Below are 26,440 nucleotides of genomic sequence, written 5' to 3'. Positions count from 1 at the left end.
TAAATAAAAAATAAATTTCCTTATGGTGCCATTAAAATACTTCCCCGCTTAAGCAGTACCTATTTATCTACTCACAGCTGTTTTCGATCTGATAGGTGGGCAGTGAGCTGGGCTGAAGGTCAGGTACTCACCCCAACCTGGGCTTCGAATGGTAAATCTTTTGATTTATTGCAGCTGGTGGTTAACCTGCAGTGCTAAAGCCCGTCCCCATATTGTGGTCAAGACCATTGACCACATTCTCCCTCAACATGTTTATTCCAGTCTCCTGCTGAGATAATAGAGACTGTCTTTTTACTACTACTACTACTACTAATAATAATAATAATAATAATAATAATAATACAATATAATTCTACTAATAATAATACAATATATTAACTGTATATTATAGAATATATTGTATGGACATATAATACTGTAATACTGCATGATGATGATGATGATGATTATCTATATATAAAAAAGAGTGATGGCATCAGGGCAGTGGACAAAACAACAAAACTACAGGCCCCCAAACGTCGAAATTTGACAATACAACCCATCATCCACGGCTCTAAGTTGATACAACAAAAAGAAAATAAAAATAAAATCCTAATTAGAGGGAAAGGAATAATTGTTTTTATCCAATTGCTGCCAGTCACAAGGCTAAGTACCGCCCACTTGGTCTCCTAGCAACCTACTCAGCCCAGGGGACAGGCACAAGAGTTTGGAGAGACCCCTAAGGGCCGTTCAGCCCAACCCTTTCTACTATGCAGCAGGACACAATCCAAGCATTCACAACACATGGACAATGTATAAATACTATACAATACTACACAGGGACATAGACCCCCCTCTACCCTCACCACTTTCACAGTACACAAACAACCAAATGCATACTAAACATAAAGACAACCATACAACAGACATTCAATACCACCACTATCTCAACAATTTCTCACCAACACCACCAGACAACACCATAGCAATGTGTGGCCGGGCACAGCTAGTATTATTATATTATTATAACTGTCTTATGAGTTTTGTATTATTGTATTATGTTTACTTGTTGTTTGGTTTTAAGTTGTATGGTTTCCTTGCTATGTTGGAGACCACCCTGAGTCCCTTGAGGAGATAGGGCAGTATATAAATAAAGTTGTTGTTGTTATTATTATTATTGTTGTTGTTGTTGTCTTCTATACAAGCTTTAGTTTTTTAGAAAGATACAAGTCCCTTTTTGGATAATGCTGACAAGCCTGACGAATGCATCACCATGATGGTATAAGAGCATGGTCTGATAATGCTCTCGAGTGTTACATACATAGAACTTTCCTGTCCTCTCAGAGAACCAATACGCGAAAATACTGCATTATAGGAAAACGGGGCTGAAAGGCAGCTAGTGATACCTTGAGATGTCCACCGAATGTATCGAAATCAAAGAAGGAGCACAGATCAGTCTTGTAATCGTAGCATCCTTTCTCCGTCTCTCCCATCACCACGATGTTCCGGCTCAGCAGGCCCACTTCGGCACGCATATCCACTCCGTCAATTACTTCTCCGGTGTGAAGGTAGGTTGCTTTTCCTAAACGAACAAAACAAAGCCAAAGTTTATATAATAGGTATTTACAATAATGCAATATCCAGCACAATCAGGCAAAGTGATAGAATAAGAAGCTCTGAAGAGTCGTGGAAAGTAGAATAGCGACAGGACCACATGGTCAAAAGAAGAAGCAGGTGAAAGATATGGGGATGTGGAATAGTTCCGTTGAATAGGATGATTCTGGTTCTTTTCATTTAAAGCCTAACATGCATTGCTTTGGTTGAGAAAATTGTAGGTTTGGATGGTCTGTTCAACATTTATACCCCTTCTTTCTTCAACTGGAAGTAAAGAAAAGTTTGTAAACAAAGCAAAAAAGAGAAACAATTGAGGCAGGGCTTGAATTGAGAGAGCAATATACAGTAGAGTCTCACTTATCCAAGCCTCGCTTATCCAAGCCACTGGATTATCCAAGCCATTTTTGTAGTCAATGTTTGCAATATATCGTGATATTTTAGTGCTAAATTTGTAAATACAGTAATTACAACATAACATTACTGCGTATTGAACTACTTTTTCTGTCCAATTTGTTGTATAACATGATGATTTGGTGCTTAATTTGTAAAATCATAACCTAATTTGATGTTTAATAGGCTTTTCCTTAATCCCTCCTTATTATCCAAGATATTTGCTTATCCAAGCTTCTGCCGGCCCATTTAGCTTGGATAAGTGAGACTCTACTGTAGTGTGTGCAATTTTGTTTTTGCCATATTGTTGCTGTCCTCACATGACTGATACTTTATATTACATAGAGGAATGTTAGGTCTTCCAAATATTTGGGACTACAGCTCCCATTAACTTTTACTACTAGTCATGTTGTTTGGAGTTTCTGGGTCTTGAAGTCGAAAATACCTACAAGCACTCGATGACCTGTTATCCCGGAGTTATATTGTAAATCAGATCAGATCAGGTTGGGAAGCAGAAAGATTGATTACTCAAATCTTTAGTGTAATCTAGCAAGGTTTTTATATTGTCACATCCATGTGCACAACGTAAGACTCAAACGGGAAAACAACACATGCTCATGAGTAAAAAATAAACAAGTGCTACTGACTTAATTTGTTAATTTGTGCATCTGATTGCTGTAAGCGATCCCCAATGATACAAAGGCAACAGAAGGATGGGACAGAAGTCTTTCTAAAACCAGCATCGAGGACGTTACGCATCAGTCCTTGTTGTACTTTACAGACACATGCCTGGATTTTAGATCAACAAAATGTGAGGCTTTGATGTGTTCTGAGTCTTGCACAGACATGCGGAGAATGTTGAATACTAAGAAGAATGTGGACTATGCACCAAGGGATCTCTATATAACATGCTCTCTCTGTTTGTTTTCATATCTTGCTATTTCTGTCTTAGTGTATTAAAGATAAGGAAGATAAGGAAACTGTCTGCAGGGATTGTATCTTCCCCATGTGCACGTGGTGGGCCTCAGGCTGCATTGTAGTCAGTGGTCTGTGGTTTACTCTTCTCCACACTCGCATGTCATGGACTCAACTTTGTGGCCCCATTTCTTAAGGTTGGCTCTGCATCTCGTGGTGCTAAAGCGGAGTCTGTCCAGTCTTCTGTGTGCCCAAGGGGGAATTTCTCATCTGATACCAGCCACTGATTGAGGTTTCGGATTTTAGCCTGCCACTTTTGGACTCTCGCTTGCTGCAATGTTCTCCTTCTCCTTTGTCTTCTTGCATAAAGCTTAAGTTTTCAAGAGTTTTTAGCTTCTGGCATGAGGTTTCCATTTCTTTTAATCTAATGTCCATGAGTTGCCCCGAGCAGAGGGAGAGGCAGGTTGTAAATATTGGCGAGACAAAAGTGCACATGAGACTTGCAGCGGCAAGAATATTATGCTACACGACGTTAGGTAACAAGCACATGCCATGCGCTGCCAATTTGCACGAGGCACTTGATTTGTAAATGAGCCCGAGGGGCACGTAATGCGGCAGGTGTGGAAGGAATGAGCCAGCTGTGCAATTTGCATGCAGACAAGAACATCTCACCCAGAAGGGCTGCAAATCAGTCCTTCTGGCAACCAAGCTGGTGGCAAGGGTTTGCTGGAGTCAGCACTACTGCTCACTTTGGGGTGGGAAACATTTCTTACCGCTAGACTATTTTCCCTTCTCACAAACCTTCTGGGGCAGGCATGGGCAAACTTCGACCCTCCAAGTGTTTTGGACTTCAACTCCCACAATTCTTGGCAGCCTCAGGCCCCTTCCTTTCCCCCCTCAGACATTTAAGACAAGAGTGCATTGTTACGGCAGCTCAATGGGTTAAACCCTTGTGCCGGCTGAACTGCTGACCCGAAGGTTGGGTTGCTGACCTGAAAGTTGCTCATTCGAAGCCGTGAGACAGGGTGAGCTCCTGTATGTCAGCTCTAGCTTGCAGGGACATGAGAGAAGCCTCCCAGCAGGATAGTAACACATTTGGGCATCCCCTGGGGGTGCTTTGATTGTACTCTTCCTGCATGGCAGAAGAAGGTTGGTTCCTGCTTCTTAGCGGGGGGTTGGACTGGGTGGCCCATGAGGTCTCTTCCAACTCTACTATTCTATGATTCTATGATGCCTCAGGCACCTTTGGCCCCTGACCCTGTGGTCATTGCTGACCAGAACGATGAAGACTTTGGTTTTTTCCCATGCCAGCAAGATTCAACTCCTTTCCAGATGCCTCCTGTTGACATTTCCGAGCCAGCGCCAATTAAGGATGCCCTTGAAACAGTGCAGGCTCTCCCAGATTCTCCTGACGGGTTAGTGTTTGATTGCAGGGCTTTTTTGAAAACAGAGAGATCGCAGAGACAAAGCTTGAGGAGAAGCACCAGATTAGCAGAGCGTGGAGACTATGGCTAAGTTTACTTTTCTTGGGAAGAATTAGGGAGTCAGGCACCTGGTTTGAGGGATCCTATGAACTTCCATAAAAGTTTTGCACTGGGAACTCTCCTGTGCGGTGTCAACTTTACTTCTTACTGAGAAGCAACATCGTCTCTAGCTCCTGGAATCCAAGCGGCCTGACGGTGCGCTTACTCCTGAGTAGATCTGGCGCCGGTCTACCTTCTTGCCCAAGTTTGGACTGCTTTTCAGCTCCAGCTCCTGCCTTGCCTTGAAATCCTGCTTGAGACTTTTACTCCAGAGAACTCATCTGTGCTACCTTGCTCCTTTTCCCCACTCAATACTCAAGCCGAGTTTGACTGTGTTTCGGTTTCTGGACTTTGGACTTTAATATTGTACATAAGACTTTCACTTATTGGACTAATTTTGATCTTTCCTGAAAAGTCAATTGCTTCTTCAACTTTTCTGCTTAATTTCATTTGGAACTTATTTTGCTTCAATAAAAATATTATATTGTTATTGGCCTCTGTGTTGGTTTTCAGTGCTCTTGCTGCTTAGGGGTGTAACAGTTGGACTCTGAATGGCCCATGAGGTCTCTTCCAACTCTATGACTTTAAGTAAACAGCTCTCCGCCATCCCTGCGCAGCAACCTCGACATCTAAAGCTTGAATTCCAAAGAAGGAATCCTACCTGCCACTTTGACTTCATGGCGCCCACAGGCTCTGCATGGCAAGATCTGGAATTCCTCCGCTTGATGCATGGAATAATCCGTGCTGGCCACAACAATCCTGTCTCCAACTTTCCATGACTGCACGTTATCTGCCAGTCTCAAGATGGTGCTGTTTACATTTGTGTCAACCGTGACGGTAAGCTTGGGTCTCACTAGACGGAGAAGGAAAAAACAGACAGAGAAGAGACAGAAGAATCGTTAATAGGGTTCTTCAAGAATCCTGTTGTCCATATCTTCCAATACATACTTCACAGGTTAAAACCAGAATACATGTGTCCAAACAACATCCGAATGTGGTCAAGTTATTAATGAAGAAGAACACACAAGCTGGGAGAGATCATAGCGGTTTGCTTTTAATATTGATACTGGGTTGCTGTGAGTTTTCCGGGCTGTATGACCATATTCCAAAAGCATTCTCTCCTGACATTTCGCCCACATCTATGGCAGGCATCCTCAGAGGTTGTGAGGTCTGTTGGAAACTAGACGAGTAGCATTTATATATACAGTAGAGTCTTACTTATCCAAGCTAAACGGGCCGGCAGAAGCTTGGATAAGTATCTTGGATAATAAGAAGGGATTAAGGAAAAGCCTATTAAACATCAAATTAGGTTATGATTTTACAAATTAAGCACCAAAACATCTTGTTTTACAACAAATTTGACAGAAAAGCAGTTCAATATGCAGTAATGTTATGTTGTAATTACTGTGTTTACCAATTTAGCACCAAAATATCACGATATATTGAAAATATTGACTGCAAAAATGGCTTGGATAATCCAGAAACTTGGATAAGTGAGGCTTGGATAAGTGAGACTCTACTGTATGTGGAATAATGTCCAGGGTGGGAGAAAGAACTCTTGTCTGTTGGAAGCAAGTGTGAATCTTGCAACTGGCCAACTTGATTAGCATTGAATTCATTGCAGCTTCAAAGCCTGGCTGCTTTCTGTCTGGGAGAATTCTCCATTCCAGAAAGCAGCCAGGCTTTGAAGCTGCAAATCCATTCAATGCTAATCAAGCTGGCCAATTGCAACATTCCCACTTGCCTCCGACAGACAAGAGTTCTTTCTCCCACCCTGGACATTATTCCACAGATATATCGACCCCATTTGCCTAGTTTTCAACAGACTTCACAACTTCTCAGGATGCCTGTCATAGATGTGGGCAAAACGTCAGGAGAGAATGCTTCTGGAAAGTGGCCGTACAGCCTGGAAAACTTAGAGCAACCCAGTATCAATATTAAAAGTGACATAAAGGAAATCAAAACTTCAACTACTATATAGTAATACCAGCTATGCCCAGCCACGCGTTGCTGTGGCGAAGTATGGTGGTATGGGAAATAAAGTATCTTATATTATCTGCTTTGAACTGGATTATATGAAGCCCCTTCTACACTGCTGTATAAAATGCACACTGAAGTTATATGGCAGTGTGGAGTCAAGATAATCCAGTTCAAAGCAGATAATATAAGATTATAAATGGGTTATATAGCTGTGTGGAAGGGCCTTGAGTCTACACTGCCATATAATCCAGTTAAAATCTGATAATCTGTATTTTATGGGCAGTGTGGAAGAGGCCTAAGTGAGGCCTAACTCTGCCTGTGCCCTGGGCTGAGTGGGTTGCTAGGAGACCAAGTGGGTGGAGCTTAGCCTTCTAACTGGCAGCAATTGGATAAAAACAATTATTCCTCTCCCTCTAATTAGGACTTTATTTTTCTTTTCTTTTTGTTGTATGAACGTAGAGGCATGGATGAGGGGTTGTGCTGCCAAGTTTAGAGTTTCTGGGATGTGTAGTTTTGTTGTTTTGTCCTAGGCCGAAATTTCATTACCCTTTTATATAGAGAGATATCGTTTTGTTGTACTCCTTGCAGGTTAACACATCTCTAAGCGAAACAGATAATCCAGTGCACCATCCAATAGATCTAATACAATATTTAGACATAAAATGTAGGTTCAGCCTCATTGTTTCCGAAGGTGCATTTCTGCATGCAAAAAGCACCCCATTTTTGGAGAAATGTATATGGAAAGAAAGTGCATCTTAGAATCAATGAAATATAGAAAATGGGTTCACACAGTTACTGTGAGGCTTGCAGCCAAAGTCAAAGAGAATTTGCAAACCTGAGTGAGATTACTCCACCATCTCTGCTAATCAAAAGATCCTATTATTTAGACTATCCAAGATCCAGAACCACTGCTTTTCTCATTAGTAAAACCCAGGGAAATAGACTGATCCATCCTTCAACCATGCTACTCTTTTTTCATGACTCTTAAAAAAATGCTTTGCACAATTCAACCAGGAATATAAAACAGTACCCATTCATTACAGACTGGCAAGTGTATTTTTCCACTAACCCCTTCACTAAATTTAAATGCAGCTCTTCATGGCTGAATGGCACCACGCCCTTTTCCTCCCAGCATTTAAGGCCACTGGGCTGTCATTTAAAGATGCTGCAGAAGCCAAACGTAATGACTGCTTTAAATGCTAGTTAACAAAATCAGCACCTTTTGCTTCCCCCCAAAACATTAACAGAACAGAGACCCGGTGGCTTCCTTAAAAATCAAAGAGAGCAAAAACAAAATTATTTGCCCCTTGAACATTAGGTAAAGGTAAAGGTTTTCCCCTGACATTAAGTCTGTGAGTTGGTGCTCATCTCCATTTCTAAGCCAAAGAACCGGCATTGTCCATAGACACCTCCAAGGTCATGTGGCCGGCATGACTGCATGGAGTGCTGTTACTTTCACACTGAAACAGTACCTATTTATCTACCCGCATTTGCATGTTTCTTGAACTGTTAGATTGGCAGAAGCTGGGGCTAACAGTGGGAGCTCATCCCGCTCCCCGGATTCGAACCGCCAACGTTTTGGTCAGCAAGTTCAGCAGCTCAGCAGTTTAGAGGGGAATTAAGATGCTATGTAAAACAAACTCTGTCTTGCTAGATGGAGAGCTTCTATGGACCATGCTGTCTCAATGTACCGAAGTTCATTTGGGAATTAGCAACGCCAGTAGAAGATTATAGAGATTTCCATTTTCCAAAATCTTTATTCCCCGTTCTTTATTTATCCAACCTCATTCAGTTGTGTATTCTACTATATCCAACTCTTGACTATGGTTTACTGAATTTTTGAAATTGCTTCTTAACTGCTAAATGTGTTGCGACTATACTTTGTCAAAACTAGTACATGGATGATGTGATGTTCTTAAGAAAAGGAAGGGCTTGGATGAGAGATGGAGAGACATGGTACAGTTAAAACTGTTTCTGATTTTTATGTAAGGCCTCCACCACAGACGTGTTTACAGTTCTGGAATACAGTCTAGTTTCCTTTGCAATAAATAGGTCAGTAGAAGCAAGTTTCAGCACGGCTCTTCCTTCCCAAATCATATGGTATTCGTAGTTTTCAAAGATGCGTCACATACCGGGTTTTCCGCATAAGAAGCGCACTCTGTACTTATGGCAGCCTCCAGAAGTCTGTCCCGCACCCCGGCAAAAGAACCTGTAATTACGGCCGTTTTTGTAGATAACCTCCACTATCAACGGAGCTCCATCGAGTGTGAGCGCCTGGGATGAAAATGGAAATGCAAACCAAGGAGTAATCAAGCGTGGAAAAATAACAACAAAAATAATATTCTCTTCCACGCCTTGAAATGAAGAAAGCACGTGTTTTGCTTTCACAAGGTCCTTAGAACAAGAGAGACAAAACTGTTACATGACGACGGTTTTTGTTTCAGCACATTCCATGATACGGAAGCCTACATCAAAGCTATCTTTTCAGAACAGTTTATTCACTAACATGTGCCTTTGTTGAACGCCATAGGTTAGTAAAGGTAAAGGTTTTCCCCTGATATTAAGTCCAGTCATGTCTGACTCTGGGTGTTGGTGCTCATCTCAATTTCTAAGCCAAAGAGCCAGCATTGTCCATAGACACCTCCAAGGTCATGTCATTATGCATTAGTAACAGCAACTCAGAAAGCACTGGACAGTGAGATTATTATTATTATTATTATTATGGCACAGCAAACAAGATAGATATGCTGGATTTCGTATCACAAAATCACAAGTCGAACACTTCCCAAGTGTCTAGGACTGTGTGATGTATTTTCGGATGATGCATGCAGATCCCAGTAGGGTGGCCTTTTGCAGTTGGCGGATCGTGATTTTGTCAATGTTTATTGTTTCCAAATGCCGGCTGAGATCTTTTGGCACGGCACCCAATGTGCCGATCACCACCAGGACCACCTGTACTGGTTTCTGCCAGAGTCTTTGAAGTTCAATCTTATTATTATTATTATTATTATTATTATTATTATTATTATTATTATTATTATTATGCATTAGGAACAGCAACTCAGCAAGCAATGGACAGCAAAAATATTATTATTATTATTATTATTATTATTATTATTATTATTATTATTATGCATTAGTCACTGCAACTCAGGAAGCAATGGACAGCATGATGATGATGATGATGATGATTATGCACTTACTACTTGCTCAGCTCAAGGGTTGCCTTCACAATGAAACCATACAAGGTAAAAAGACAGTTCAAGGATGTAGAGGAAGGCTGGCATACCTGGATATCAAGGGGGTGGTCACAGACTTCTGGATGAGCAGCTCTGAAGTCCGAAAGTTTCTCCCCATCTTTGGATTTGGATTTTTCAGGCTTTTCAAACCATTCAGTCCACGCAACATCTGGGAGCAGGAAGGAGGGAGAAGGGTTGATTCAAGGAAAGGTCATCTGGGCAGAAAACCCATATCCAAAGTGACAAAAATATGCTCATAGAAGTCGAGAGGAAACACTGCTAAGTGTCTTCAACGACTGCCCACTCCTTGGCACTTACTCTAAACCCATCAGCGGCTATTTGAGGAAGTTACAAACAGCAACAAGAATGGAAGGGTGTGGAGTAGAAGCCTGGTGGAGCTAATGGTTACATAAGATGGAAGAGCAGTTACAAAATAATGTGGCCTTCTCCAAACTGGTAATATCCTTTAGATGAGTTGGACTATAAATCTCATGCTGGCTGGGCTGATGGAAATCATTGAAACCATGGATGACGCTGAGTTGGGGAAGGCTGCCTATATAAACCCCACTTGCCTAGTTTCCAACAGACCTTACAACCTCTGAGGATGCTTGCCATAGATGTGGGCAAAACATCAGGAGAGAATGCTTCTGGAACATGGCCATACAGCCCGGAAAACTCACAGCAATCCACAAGCATCACTATTTTTCAGACCTGTGGTTGGTTAACCACACACTATACATTTCACAAAATAAGTATTAATTTTCCAAGAAGAATGATGATTTGTACAACAAAAAAGGGAGAAAGTAACTGTATAATGTAGCTGCATAAATGTGCGTTTATTTTCAAAGCGAGCCAAAAACAAGAACAAGGGAATCTCACCTTGAACCCACTCACTGGTTGAAGAGACATTAAAATGCTCTCCGTTTTCTGCTTGGAACACTTTGAATACTTTGGCCACTGCTGAACCTTGACGTCCTGCTCCCAAAAGAAAAAACAAAAAGGAACTAACAACTTGATAGTTATCTTGAAATAACTGAAGAGACAGTAAGACACAAGTCAGATTTACATGGAAAGAAAAGGCTGTTTTGCCATGTCTCTTTGGGAGCTATTCTGTGATTCATGGCAGGAGACTGGACTAGAGAACCCTGAGAGCTTCTTCCCAAGCCGATTCTAAAAGTCTGACAAAGTGTTGATGCTTATGGAGAGACCATCAACAGCTGAACATTTGTGCCTTTATAGGCGTTGAGGGCAAATTTGGTAAGCACCTGCAAGATTCCCAACACAAGTGTTAGATTTGGCAAAATTCCCCGCATCTAGTCAGGGAATGCTTCCTCCATGGCTTGGAAGGGAAAGTCTGCAAAATCGTCACAACTGCAGGAATGCAGATTTTCTGCTTCTAAATACAGAACAGGTCTTTATGATCTTCCACAAGATCCAAAAAGATTAGCTATAGTGCATGAATGTGCAACTTCACTGGGTCCACAAGTCCTTTCTGGACCTCTACATTCAAGTTACTTTTTCCCGGCAGTTACCTTGGTATTCTATATGATCTTCTACAGAAGAAGAAGGCCTTCCTTTGACTGTAATGAAGCTCCACGGATGCCTGAAACAAATGAAATAAGGACACTGATGTGCATCTATTGAGAATGCCAGTTCCTTTGCTCCTCTCCTCCTGTCCCCAAAGCCATTCTATTATGAAATAGCCATGGAATCCAGTAATGTGTAGGAGATGGTGGTGGGATAGTACTACTACTACTACTACTACTACTAGTTATAATAATAATATACTGTGCAAGGAAACCAACAAAACCATTGATCATATCCTCAGCTGCTGTAAGAAAATTGCACAGACAGACTACAAACAGAGGCACAACTATGTGGCCCAAATGATTCATTGGAACGTATGCCTCAAGTACCATCTGCCAGCAGCAAAGAACTGGTGGGATCACAAACCTGCAAAGGTTGTGGAAAATGAGCACGCAAAGATACTGTAGGACTTCCGAATCCAGACTGACAAAGTTCTGGAACACAACACACCAGACATCACAGTTGTGGAAAAGAAAAAGGTTTGGATCATTGATGTTGCCATCCCAGGTGACAGACGCATAGATGAAAAAAAAAACAGGAAAAACTCAGCCGCTATCAGGACCTCAAGATTGAACTTCAAAGACTCTGGCAGAAACCAGTGCAGGTGGTCCTGGTGGTGATGGGCACACTGGGTGCTGTGCCAAAAGATCTCAGCCGGCATTTGGAAAAAATAGACATTGACAAAATTACGATCTGCCAACTGCAAAAGGCCACCCTGCTGGGATCTGCACACATCATCTGAAAATATATCACACAGTCCTAGACACTTGGGAAGTGTTCGACTTGTGATTTTGTGATATGAAATCCAGCATATCTATCTTGTTTGCTGTGTCATAATAATAATAATAATAATAATAATAATAATAATAATAATAATAACAACAACAACAACAACAATAACAACAATAACAACAACAACTTTATTTTTATATCCCACCTCCATCTCTCCAAAGGGGCTCAGGGCAGTTTACATGGGGAACAAGCCCAATCCAATAGCAAGTAAAATATAAATAAAGTAATTATTATTATGCATACCCCCAATATTATCTTGTTGCTCTTAACAGAAGATTTAGGATACTCATTAATATACCAGTATAAACCAAATCAAGTCCAATCCTTCCTGTGGATCAGAATACAGTGTTCCCTCGCTACTTCGTGGTTCACTTTTCACCTCCTTGCTTTTTCACGGCTTTTCAATTACTGTAATTATGCCAAATATAGAACTACTGCAATTTTATATTGTATTTAATTGTTTTTAACTGATTTTATGTATTGTGGATTGTTTTTGTACAGGCACCTAATTGTGCCGGTGTTGTAAGCCGCCCTGAGTCCCTTCGGGTGAGAAGGGCGGGATATAAATATTGGGAATAAATAAAAAAAATACATGCACACACACACACACACACACACATATATATATATTATGGAGAGGACAGATTTTTAAGCGTCCTATACAGCAACCTAGCAGTTCGAAAACATGCAAATATGAGTAGATCAATAGGCACTGCTCCGGCAGGAAGGTAACAGTGTTCCATGCAGTCATGCTGGCCACATGACCTTGGAGGTGTCTACAGACAACGCCGGCTCTTCGGCTTAGAAATGGAGATGAGCACCAACCCCGAGAGTCGGATACGACTGGACTTAACGTCAGGGGAAAACCTTTACCTTTTTATACAGAGAGTAATTATAGACTTTACAGAACCCAGAAATGTAACTCTGTGGGAGAACAGCAAATGCTTTCCAAAGGTTTAATGCTCCATTACACAATTCAGTAATACTAATTCTGTAAAAATATTAGCCGCTCTGGTTCTCTCCAAAGGCATTGGCAGTTCCCCAGAGACACAAAGGGTTGGATGTAGCGCTGAGTGATTGCCCAACCCGACACCAGCAAAATATGCGTCCGATAAAAATCTCTGCCTTATTAATTCTGCCATTAAGAAGTGCTCTCAAATTGTTACCTCTAAAGAACTGATAGTTTTAGCCGTGGTTAGAACAAAGTTCTTTCCCAAGCCAACATGATCTTGAGACAGGTTTCTACAAACTGCAACCAAAGCTGCTTCAGGAATGCCATGCTGCCAATCCTGACATGAATTGACATGACCTCCCTGGGCTCCTTTGTTGATCATCCAGCTATTTTTGTACTTCCTGAATGTTCCATTGCTACAGTGGGTTCAAAAATCCTATCAAAATTAGGTTGGCTCTCCATTGCAGTTTCAGAATGAGTTCAGCTGCATTGAACTGGACTATATGAGTCTACTACACTGCCATATAATCCAGTTGCAAAATGCATTCTGAAAACTATTTAATTTTCTGTAAAATGTGCATCTTTTCAAAGCACAATTTTTGTTCCATTCTATTTATACATCATCTTACCTTTCTTTCAAAAGATAAATAAATCATACATATTTTGGACACCATTTTCCATAACAAGACACATGCCTTCAGAACACTTTTACATAACATACACCCCTCAGAGCTAAATGATAGATGTCAGTGCAGTGTGTTAATGAAAACACATATTGGTTTGAACACACACACATATTTTCCATATTAGATATAAGGTGCAAATTAGATTGGTTCAACTGGAAATTAGAACAAAATGAAATTTTCACCCTATCTATATATATAAAAGGGTAATAAAATTTCGGCCTAGGACAAAACAACAAAACCACACATCCCAGAAACACTAAACTTGGCAGCACAACCCCTCATCCATGCCTCTACGTTCATACAACAAAAAGAAAAGAAAAATAAAGTCCTAATTAGAGGGAGAGGAATAATTGTTTTTATCCAATTGCTGCCAGTTAGAAGGCTAAGCTCCGCCCACTTGGTCTCCTAGCAACCCACTCAGCCCAGGGGACAGGCAGAGTTAGGCCTCACTTAGGCCTCTTGCACACTGCCTATAAAATACAGATTATCTGATTTGAACTGGATTATATGGCAGTGTAGACTCAAGGCCCTTCCACACAGCTATATTACCCATTTATAATCTATGTAGCAGGACACAATCCAAGCATTCACAACACATGGACAATGTATAAATACTATACAATACTACACATGAACATAGAACCCTTCTACCCTCACCACTTTCACAGTACACAAACAACCAAATGCATACTAAACATAAAGACAACCATACAACAGACATTCAATACCACCACTACCTCAACAAGTTCTCACCAACACCACCAGACAACGCCACAGCAACATGTGGCTGGGCACAGCTAGTCTATATATATAAAAGAGTAATGAAATTTCAGCCTAGGACAAAACAACAAAACTACACATCCCAGAAACTCTAAACTTGGCAGCACAACCCGTCATCCATGCCTCTACGTTCATACAACAAAAAGAAAAGAAAAATAAATTCCTAATTAGAGGGAGAGGAATAATTGTTTTTATCCAGTTGCTGCCAGTTAAAAGGCCACTTGATCTCCTAGCAACCCACTCAGTCCAGGGGACAGGCAGAGTTAGGCCTCACTTAGGCCTCTTCCCCACTGCCTATAAAGTACAGATTATCTGATTTGAACTGGATTATATGGCAGTGTAGACTCAAGGCCCTACCACACAGCTATATAACCCAGAATGCCAAGGCAGGATAATTTGCTTTGAACTACATTATCTTGAGTCCACAGTGCCATATAATTCACTTCAGTGTGCAGTCGGACACAACTGGACTTAATGTCAGGAGAAAACCTTTACCCTTTACCTTAACTACCACCAATTCCTCAATGCTTTATTTCCCATACCACCATACTTCGCCACAGCAACGCGTGGCCGGGCACAGCTAGTCCTTAAAAAATTTATAAACTGCTGGGTTTGAAAGAGAACCCATTTGCATTATTATTTAAATTGAGAAGTTTCATGCAGATTTTTTTTAAAATGGAAAGTAATGTAAAAACAGGCTGGAATTACAGCTGAACCCATGCAGAAGTGACCTGAGCTGGAAACAGTAGCTTATTCTTCCTTGTGACTCACGAACCCACAAATTGCATGTCCTGGAGCATAGCTTTTCAGGGGTTTAATAAACCCTCATATTGACTATTTGTCTAGAACTGCATAAACTGGGGCAGTTGTCAAGCAATTGGCAGGACATTCTACATGACTGGAAAACCGCTTGGCTTTGTGGGTTGCAAGCTGCAGAGTGTCAACGTAAAAGTTTCTGGGTGGTTAATAAAAGCTGACAGTCCTGGCTGGAAGACCTCCGAAGGGCAGAATGCAAAGGCTAAAGGAAAAATAAAAGCGGTCTGCACTTGACTGACTGGCAACACACTGTCAGCCCTGCTACTGGCCAGTTGGACAAGTACAGCTTGCTTCTGTTTTCATATATTGCGGTGCTGAGGAGATGCCATTAATTGCTGTAACAATTTTGCTGTTTTACTAGAAGCCCAAATTTTGCTTTTTCAATATTGAGATTATTAGAAGTCTTAAAGCAGAGATACTCGCAAGAATGCCTCAGCAAGCAAGAGTCCAAAAGTGGCAGGCTAAAACCCAGAGCCTCAATCAGTGGCTGAGACCGGATGAGAAACTCTTTCCTGGATGACTTGGAAGGCGCTGAACAGACTGTGTTCTACCTGGTCTTTGGAGGTCATTTTGCTTACCTATGGTCTTATGAAATTGTCTAGATGGTCTTTGAAGGTCTCTTTGCTTAGCTACGGCCTTAGGAGACCATCTAGATGGCTTTTGGAGGTCACTTTCCTTACATATGGTTTTATGAGATTGTCTAGGTGGCCTTTAGGGGGCCCTTTCCTTCTCTATGGTCTTATGAAACCATCTAGATGGTCTTTGAGGGCCCCTTTCCTTAGCTATGGTCTTCTGGTGGCCTGATGAGATCATCTAGATGGCCTTTGAGGGTCCCTTTCCTTACCTATGGTCTTATGAGACCATCTAGATGGTCTGTGGAGGTCTCTTTTCTTACCTATGGTCTTATGAGACCATCTAGATGGCTTTTGGAGGCCACTTTCCTTACCTATGGTCCTATGAGACCATCTAGATCAGGGGTCCCCAAACTAAGGCCCGGGGGCCGGATGCGGCCCTCCGAGGTCATTTACCTGGCCCCTGCCCTCAGTTTTATAATATAATATATTGTATATACATATAATATTGATAATAATATTATAATGTAGTACAATATAACACTAATAATAATACCATATAATAATATTATATTCTATATTACATATAATATTACTAATAATATTACAGTATAGTGGTATAGTTCAATATAGTAATACATAATGCTAATATTGTGCTATGCTAATAATATAATATATTGTATGTACATATAATTTGTAAGCCACTCTGAGTCCCCTTTGGGGTGAGAAGGGTGTGATACAAATGTAGTAAATAAATGCAGTAAATAAATAATAAATAAATAAATACATTTTAGACTTAGGCTCGCCCAAAGTCTGAAATGACTTGAAGGCACACTACAACAACAACAACAACAACAACAACAACAATCTTAATTAACTTGACTATCTCATTGTCCAGAAGCAGGACCACACTTCCCATCGAAATCCTGATAAATGTATGTTGGGTTAAAATTGTTTTTATTTTTAAATATTGTATTGTTCTTTCATTGTTCTTGTTGTTGTTGTTGTTGTTTTTGCACTACAAATAAGACATGTGCAGTGTGCATTGGAATTTGTTTGTATTTTTTTTTCAAATGATAATCCGGCCCCTCAACAGTCTGAAGGATTGTGGACCGGCCCTCGGCTTAAAAAGTTTGGGGACCCCTGATCTAGATGGCCTTTGAGGGTCTCTTTTCTTACCTATGGTTTTATGAGATTATCTAGATGGCTTTTGGGGGCCCCTTTCCTTACCTATGGTCTTCTGATGGCCTGATGAGATCATCTGGATGGCCTTTGAGGGTCCCTTTCCTTACCGATGGTCTTATGAGACCATCTAGATGGTCTTTGGAGGTCTCCTTACTTACCTATGGTCTTATGAGATCGTCTAGATCAGGGGTCCCCAAAGTAAGGCCCTCCAAGGTCATTGACCTGGCCTCTGTCCTAAACTTTAGACTTAGGGTTGACCTAAGTCTGAAATGCCTTGAAGGCACACAACAACAACAATCCTCATATTGGACTATTTCATCATAGTCCAGCCCCCCCAACAGTCTGAGGGATTGTGAATCGGCCCTCCACTTAAAAAGTTTGAGGACCCCTGCCCTAGATTGAGAATGCATGGATATGGAGGACCAGCTATAATTTTATTACATAGTGGACAGTGCTCTTTAGTGTTTACCCAGTTTGGAGAATAAAACCAGAACTTGTAAAATTCCCTAAGCGGCTGAGGGGGGAAAGGAAGGGGCCTGAGGCTGTTAGGAATGGTGGGAATTGGAGTCCAAAAGTTTGCCCATGCCTGCATTAAAGGCATTTGGACAATGCCTTCAATCCAAATGAGTGGGGTAAACTAATATGGAAAATGGCATGGCAACTGCGTTGAATTGCCAGGAGCATTTTGCTATTTTCCGTGCATGCATTCCTTTCAGTTAACATCAAAGCGACTCAAAGGAAATGTGTTTGATATACTTAATACAGTAAGAAAACAGCATTCTGCACAAAACACACACAAACCTTAAAGACAAAAAAGGAAAACAGTGCCACATGGTCAACATGGAATAAAGTCTCCTGTGCAAGTTAATCACAAAACAGACCCATTTCCAGATAAGTTTCTAAATCCAGAAGCCAGGCTTTGGAGAATTTCAAAGGATTGGGGGAGAAGCAACTAAAACCTCTGGCTTTTTCCAAATGACTTCTCCAAATTAAGGGCTTTTTTTAGTATTGTCAGGTTTCCAAATAAAGAGTCAACATTTATGACATGCAGAGTTGGCAATAAAGAAGGAGCTGTTAGCAAGTTTGTGTTCTACCTAAATACCAAATGAAATGAACTTAGCCATGTATTTTTGTGTTGCATTAACACATTGTCCACATTCATAAATTCAATGATGCATGCATCTCTCTCTGTGTGAAAGTACAGAATTGTGGGTTTCTCTTTTACAGTCTATATAAAAGCAAAACCTTTTCAGCTTTCAAGCAGGTTTTTAGGATTTCCCCTGACATTAAGTCTAGTTGTGTCCAACTCTGGGGGTTGGTACTCATCTCTATTTCTAAGCCGAAGAGCCGGCGTTGTCCACAGACACCTCCAAAGTCATGTGGCTGGCATGACTCCATGGAGCGCCGTTACCTTCCCGCTGGAGCGGTACCTATTGATTTGCTCACATTTACATATTTTCAAACTGCTAGGTAGGCAGAAGCTGGGGCTAACAGCAGGAGCTCACTCTGCTCCCCAGATTCGAACTGCCGACCTTTCGGTGAGCAAGTTCAGAAGCTCAGTGGTTTAATCCACTGCACCACTGGGGGCTCCACTTTTCAAGCAGAGAGATCCCTTATAATAAAGGATACTTACCCTGTTTTCCTGAAAATAAGACATCCCCAGAAAATAAGACCTAGTAGAGGTTTTGCTGAATTGCTAAATATAAGGCCTCCCCCGAAAGTAAGACCTAGTAAAGTTTTTGTTTGGAAGCATGCAGGATCGGTAAATGTACATACACAGATTGTTGTACATGGAAATAAAGGTAGTAACAAGAAATAGTAATAATATAATAGTAACTTTTCTTGTATCCCACCTCCATCTCCCAGAAGGGACTCAGGGCAGCTGACACAGGGACAAGCCCAACAACAACATAAATTTACATACAAACAGAAATTTAAAACAGTAATTTAAAAACAGTATAGCAATAAAATATAATATAGAAATTCTTGAAAGGATTCACAGTTTGGTTATGCTGGTTTGTGATGACAACTACTGTACAGTAGATAATACATTTTCATTTTTAACCATAATTCAACCATAAATGTGAATTCTTCTTTGTGGAAAAATAAGACATCCCCTGAAAATAAGACTTAGTGCATCTTTGGGAGCAATAATTAATATAAGACACTGTCTTATTTTCGAGGAAACAGGGTATCAAATGGACGAAGCCTAGACCTTCCCCAGTCATAGTGAAATTTGCTCTCAATCCCTAAAGAATCTCAATAAAATCTCTGCAGTCGAGTTACCAAATCTTTCAGACTGTTTCCTCTGCTTCCAAACACTACATGTTGAAAGAAGGACAATGTTTTTTTTAAAAGAGAGTGTGAGGATGTCTGTGATGCTGGGAAAAAAGTGATATTGTTTCAGTTCCATGACGGAAATAATAGGGCCTCTGTGCTGCCCAGCTTTGACCTGACCGGCTCCTACCTGAAGCCAAGGTGGAGGAAATGCTTGCTGCCCAATTTGGTCATCGCTTTCCTGGCTGAGTCATCCAGATTCTTGGACCCTTCATCATTCACTGCAACCGACAGGATCTTGCCATTATTGACTGTGTTCAAATACTGGACGAGGCGGATGCTTTCGCTTTTGAGCTTGTAGGTGTCAAATCTGTAGAAATCAATGGAAGCAAATTAGCAACAGCAGCAACATGAACCCAAGCAAGTAGTTAGGTAAAGGTTTCCCCCTGACATTAAGTCTAGTCGTGCCTAAGAAAATCCTATAAAATTACAGTAGAGTCTCACTTATCCAACATAAACGGGCCGGCAGAACGTTGGATAAGTGAATATGTTGGATAATAAGGATAGATTAAGGAGAAGCCTATTAAACATCAAATTAGGTTATGATTTTACAAATCAAGCACCAAAACATCATGTTATACAACGAATTTGTCAGAAAAAGTAGTTCAAGATGAAATAATGCTCCATAGTAATTACTGTATTTATGAATTTAGCACAAAATATCACGCTGTATTGAAAACATAGACTACAAAAATGTGTTGGATAATCCAGAACGTTGGATAAACGAGTGTTGGATAAGTGAGACTCTACTGTAATAGGTTTGCTGTAAGTTGACACAAACACATAAAGATACACATACAGAGAGTGTGCATGCATATTGTGGAATATACATATACAGTAGAGTCTCACTTATCCAGCACTCGCTTATCCAACATTCTGGATTATCCAACACACTTTTGTAGTCAATGTTTTCAATATATTGTGATATTTTGGTTTTAAATTCGTAAATACAGTAATTACTACATAGCATTACTACATATTGAACTACTTTTTCTGTCAAATTTGTTGTATAACATGATGTTTTGGTGCTTAATTTGTAAAATCATAACCTAATTTAATGTTTAATAGGCTTTTCCTTAATCTCTCCTTATTATCCAACATATTCGCTTATCCAACGTTCTGCTGGCCCGTTTTTGTTGGATAAGTGAGACTCCACTGTAAGTTTATGTGATATGCCCTAATTTGGGCATATCACATAATTTATCCTTTCCACTTTTCCAGTTTCTTTAAATATCAGTATGTTCCAGTTTTTCTCCCTTTCTTTGTCCTCTGTTTGCTTTAGGTAAAGATTTTCCACTGACATTAAGTCTAGTCGTGTCCGACTCTGGGGGTTGGTGCTCATCTTCATTTCTAAGCCAAAGAACCGGCATTGTCCATAGACACCTCCAAGGTCATGTGGCCAGCATGGAAGGAGCGGTACCTATTGATTTACTCACACTTGCATGTTTTCGAACTGTTAGGTTAGCAGAATCTGGGGCTAACAGTGGGCGCTCACCCTGCTCCCCAAATTCGAACCACCAACCTTTCGGTCAGCAAGTTCAGCAGCTCAGCGGTTTAAATTGCTGCACCACCATAGGCTATGAGAAAGTAATCCAAAACTAATAATAGAATCATAGAGTTGGAAGAAACCCCAAAGGTCATCTAGTCCAACACTCTCCATGCAGGGATAAACACCATCAAAGCACCCCCAACATATGGCCATCCAGCCTCTTTTTTAGAGTCTCTAGAGAAGGAGTCTCCTCCAGACTCCAAGGCAGAGAGTTCCACTGCTGAACAGCTCTTCTTACAGTCAGGAAGTTCTCCCTAAAGTTCAGGTGGGATCTCCTTTCCTGTCATTTGAACCCATAGCTCCATTGAGTCTTAGTTTCCAGGGCAGCAGAAAGCAAGCCTGATCCCTCTAGTATCTGGTAATATATTCAAGTAGTAATACTGTATATCCAAAACCCACTTACAGCAGAGTCTCACTTATCCAACATAAACGGGCCGGCAGAACGTTGGCTAAGCGGATATGTTGGATAATTAGGAGAGATTAAGAAAAAGCCTATTAAACATCAAAATAAGTTATGATTTTACAAATTAAGCACCAAAACATCATGTTATACAACAAATTTGACAGAAAAAGTAGTTCATTATACATTAATGCTATGTAGTAATTACTGTATTTACGAATTTAGCACCAAAATATCACAATGCATTGAAAACATTGACTACAAAAATGCGTTGGATAATCCAATGTTGGATAAGTGAGACTCTACTGTATATTCAAGTAGTAATATATCCAAAACCCACTTATTAACCGTTCCTTTTTTCACTGCAGAGCCTAGAACAAACTCCTTAAAATCACTATGCTACTTTTGGGGGAAAAAAACAAGATGTTTCAGTGTTTTAATGCTAAACTCAACAATGTTATAATTGTTTCAGTAGCAAGTTAACATTTCTTATTGCTGTAACATCTTATCCAAGAGGGAGGTTTGGGGAGACGTTTTTACTCTTCTGTTAAAAATAAAGTTTTATTATTGATTCTAAAAGTAACAGCATTTGCAATTGATACATTTTTTGTGTCTCTTTTCCCCTAATATATACATTTTAGCTATTAACACACATTTCTGCAAGCGTAAGGGATGTTTGTATGTAGTTTTTGCTAACATATGTGCCTGTCAAAAGGCTGATTATGACATAACTTTTTCTAGTTTAAGCATTATTATATGGCACTTTGAGACCCAGGATGGGAGGAATGGATGCATTGAAGAAAACGTACCTGTCGGAATGCACAACTGCCCCTGTCTTTGGATCAATGACGTGGACGATGACGCCACGGTGGCCCCAGCTGCGTTCGAAATAGTAGCCACCTTCCTGCAAGCCGCCTGGGTTCAAAGTCTTGTTCAGGAAAGTCCAGGAGAGCTTCTTCTCACCATGGATCTCCAGGGTCCCACCGCCAATAACCCCAATATACTTCTTCCCGAAGTAACTGTCCGAAGGGGTGTCGTCATCGGCACTATGACCAAAACCACAGAAACCAAAAGGTTCATACATTACTGATATAAAATGGAATGCTCAATCTATTTGAAAGCTAACTCTCTATAGCAGGCATAAGCAAACTTCGGCCCTCCAGGTGTTTTGGACTTCAACTCCCACAACTGTCTTAACCCTTTCCTACCCCTTTTTTTTTTTTGGCACACAGCAAACAGAGGAATTGATCAGCATCTGAACATACTAGGGAGATAGCTTTGGGGAGAATTCACCATGCCCGGGGCTGTGGCGCAGACGGGAGAGCAATGAGTCACTGACCAGGAGGTCATAAGTTCGAGGCCCGCTCGGAGCTATGTTGTTCGTCTTTGTCCTGTGTTAAAAAGGCATTGAATGTTTGCCTAATGTGTGTAATGTGATCCGCCCTGAGTTCCCTTCGGGGTGAGAAGGGCAGAATATAAATGATGTAAAATAAATAAATAAATAAATAATGACTTACAGGAGTTGTAGGGACTGGGATGTATAGTTCACCTGCAATCTAAGAGCACTCTGAACCCCACCAATGATGAACCTGGAACTAACTTGGCACTCACACCCAACATGGCCAAATTTGCATATTGGCAGGGTTTGTGAGTGATTGACCTTGACACCCTGGAGTTATAGTTCACCCATATTCAGAGAATACTGAACCCATCTGATGAGAGATCTGGACCAAATTTGGCACACAGATTCAACATGGCCAACTGGGAATACTGGTGGTCTTGGGAGGTGACCTTTATCTCTGGGAGTTATAGTTCACCTGTGTCCCGTGAGCCCTCTGAACCCCACCAATGACAGATCTGGACCAAACTTGGCACACAGACCCAGCACTGCCAACCTTGCATACTGGTGGACTTTGGGGTGATGGACCTTGGCATCAGAGAGCTATAGTTCATCTGTATTTAGAGAACAATGAACGCAGCAGATGAGAGATCTCGACCAAACTTGGCATACAGACACAACATGGCCGGCTGTGAATACTGGCGGGTTTTGGGGAGGATTGACCAAGATTTTTGGGAACTATAGTTCACCCAAAAAGGCCCTTTTCAAATATCCTGGGCACTGCCGGGTACCCAAGCTAGTAACTTATAAATTAAAAAATACATCTTGGCAACAAACATGGGTTTTAGTTTCTATAGTATATAGATGAGGACTTTTTAATGCATTTTTGCTCTTGGAAATTTATAGTGGGATCCTAGACCACCTGCTAAGCTATGGCTATCCCATAACTGCAATACTGAATGCCAGCCTTCTTCTTGGTTGGAGCTTTCAGACTCGCCTCAGAAAGCCAGGGCCTCAGTGACACAATCTTTGTATATCAGCATGGTACCAATTTCCTTCTCAAGTGCATTAGGGCTAGTTTTCAAAATGATGAGACGATAACTCCTTAAATACATACCGTCCATACAAAATGATGGTTAGGTTTCCCTGGAAAGGGCAGCTCTCGCTCCCAATATAGAATGCGCCATCATTTTCAATCAGAATATGTCGAGTTCGCAAAACAATTGGGTTTGTGTCGTCCTTAATCACTAGCTTTCCTAAAGAGAGGGGAAAAGTTGTTGATTTAAAATTCGACGGCATTTTTGTTACAGGCTTCCTTTTAAGTCTATTTAGGGGAAAAATAAACATATACTCATCAAATGCTCTGATTTGGTTTTCCCATTTCTCTCACCGAAACAACAAAATAAACTGAGCTACAAAAAAGTGGGTATTTCCAATTGTGAAACCTCAAATGAACTACGATTTATGCAAGGCAGTTAATTCAGTGGTTTCCCTTGCTCCTTTTTTTGGTAGCAGAAAACATTGCCACACACATTATTTTCCCAGAAATATAACACTTACTGTATTTATCACTGTTCCAGGGAAACATCTATCACTGGTTGATAGTGTTTGTATGACCTTATCCTAAGCAGATAAAATGGCTTTATAGCAATCAAATATTCTGGACAAAATGATGCTATGTGGTTCCATTTAAACTGGCATTAACTTTCTAAACACTTCAGCACAGGCCCTTCCAGACAGGCCCTATATCCCAGGATCTGATCCCAGGTTTTCAGTTTTAAACGGGATTATATTAGTCCGCATTGCCAAATAATCTGGGATAAACAGAAAACCTGGGATCAGATCCTGGGATATAGGGCCTGTCTGGAAGGGCCCCATTTTTGGTCTGTTACCTGACGTCCCTTCCACACAGCTATATAACCCAGAATATCAAGGCAGATAATCCACAATATCTGCTTTGAACTGGATTATCTGAGTACATACTGCCATATAATCCAGTTCAATGAAGATTATATACATCTGTGTGAAAGGAGGCTAAGACACTTGGGATGTTTCAGCAAGTGCACAATAGCACCCATACTTTTTTGTGTGTCAGGAGCGACTTGAGAAACTGCAAGTTGCTTCTGTTGTGAGAGAATTGGCTGTCTGCAAGGACGTTGCCCAGGGGACGCCCAAATGTTTTGATGTTTTTACCATCTTTGTGGGAGGCTTCTCTTACCATGTTTCCCCGAAAATAAGACAGTGTCTTATATTATTTTTTACTCCCAAAGATGCGCTAGGTCTTATTTTCAGGGGATGTCTTATTTTTCCATGAAGAAGAATTCATATTTATTGTTGAACAAAAAAAAAAAAGAACATTTATTCTATACTGTAGAGTAGTTGTCATCACAAACCAACATAACTAAACCAGACAAACTGTGACTCCTGTCAAGAATTTCTTGTTACTACCATTATTTCCATGTATAACTGGTATGTAAGCCTCCCCGAGTCCCTCTGGGGAGATGGAAGCGGGGTATAAAAATAAAATTATGATGATGATGATTATTATTATTATTTTATTTTATGACACAGCAAACAAGATAGACATGCTGGATTTCGTATCACAAAATCACAAGTCGAACACTTCCCAAGTGTCTAGAACTGTGTGATGTATTTTTATTATTATTATTATTATTATTATTATTATTATTTACATTTACCATTCCTGCATGCTATGGTGTTTTGTTTGGCGAGCGCTGGGCATGCTTCCAAACATAAGGAGGCCTTATATTTAGCAATTCAGCAAAACTTCTACTAGGTCTTATTTTTTGGGGATGTCTTATTTTCAGGGAAACAGGGTATGTCCCCGCAAGGAGCTGGAGCTGATAGAGGGAGCTCATCAGCACTCTCCCCTGGTTGGATTCGAACCAGCAACCTTCAAGTCATCAGTCCTGCAAGCACAAGGGTTCAACCCACTGCGCCCACTGCATGTTTGTGTTGTTGTGGCATTGAATTGTTGCCACTCTGAGTCCCCTTCGGGTGAGATAGAGTGGGGTAAAAATACAGTAAATAAATAAACAAACAAATACATGTTGTGGGAAGAGAAAGAGAAAGACAGATAAAGCTCTGGGTGCACTCCAGAGCTCAGGAAAAGATTTTTTTTTTTTGGACTACAGTATCCAGAACCCCTTAGCATGGTGGACTCTTAGAACAGAAATCACAACTTTTCTAAGCTCTGATCCCCATTGTCTGCAATGATCATGGAAAGTGTTCTGTTCACACTTGGATGAACACAAGATTCGCCACACCACATTTCAAGATGAGGGGCTCCATCGTTGCTCCTACATTTAGCAATTGCACATCTACTGAACAAGACCTAGAGTAGCATAATTTTGATGCCTATTTACTAAGCTGTACCATGTTACCTCCATTGGTGATGTGGATGGAGTGGACAGTTGCAGAGGAGGCCAGAAGAAGCTTTTGCCCATGGCTGATGTTCACTCGATTATCTTCATCGTGCCCAGGATCCCAAAGTTCCAGCTCTGGATCCAAATCAGAACAGGATGGGGCTGCTCCTGAAGAAACAGGTGAAGGAAGAACTTAAAACACAGGGCTTAGCAGGAAAAAAGAAATGTCAGCCAACATTTCATATAATCCCTATAGCCCAGGCATGGGCAAACTTCGGCCCTCCGGGTGTTTTGGACTTCAACTCCCAGAAATCCCAGCCAGTTTACCAGCTGTTGGGAATTGTGGGAGTTGAAGGCCAAAGCAATTGGAGGGCCAAAGTTTCCCAATGCCTGTTATAGCCTATCTTCTATGTGAAGCC

At 40.9% G+C, this 26,440-nt stretch overlaps 1 protein-coding gene across 3 annotated transcripts in view; it reads right to left on the bottom strand.

The window, feature by feature from the left end:
- cemip (cell migration inducing hyaluronidase 1) overlaps positions 1-26,440 on the bottom strand; it is a 160,871-nt gene that overhangs the window by 36,686 nt on the left and 97,745 nt on the right. For all 3 annotated transcript variants that reach the window (XM_008118541.3, XM_008118539.3, XM_008118543.3), the window contains exons 3-12: positions 26,040-26,189; positions 23,753-23,891; positions 22,106-22,342; positions 19,478-19,657; positions 11,173-11,243; positions 10,520-10,615; positions 9,691-9,809; positions 8,534-8,675; positions 5,083-5,274; positions 1,386-1,561 (exon numbers count right to left, since the gene is read on the bottom strand). In XM_008118541.3, the coding sequence (XP_008116748.2) occupies positions 1,386-1,561; positions 5,083-5,274; positions 8,534-8,675; positions 9,691-9,809; positions 10,520-10,615; positions 11,173-11,243; positions 19,478-19,657; positions 22,106-22,342; positions 23,753-23,891; positions 26,040-26,189 (1,502 nt within the window). The remainder of the gene's footprint in view (positions 1-1,385; positions 1,562-5,082; positions 5,275-8,533; positions 8,676-9,690; positions 9,810-10,519; positions 10,616-11,172; positions 11,244-19,477; positions 19,658-22,105; positions 22,343-23,752; positions 23,892-26,039; positions 26,190-26,440) is intronic.

Source organism: Anolis carolinensis, unplaced genomic scaffold (assembly GCF_035594765.1).
Source record: "Anolis carolinensis isolate JA03-04 unplaced genomic scaffold, rAnoCar3.1.pri scaffold_11, whole genome shotgun sequence".
Taxonomy (NCBI): domain Eukaryota; kingdom Metazoa; phylum Chordata; class Lepidosauria; order Squamata; family Dactyloidae; genus Anolis; species Anolis carolinensis.
Note: the sequence above shows the minus strand (reverse complement) of the source record. Positions and strands in the feature narration are given on the sequence as shown.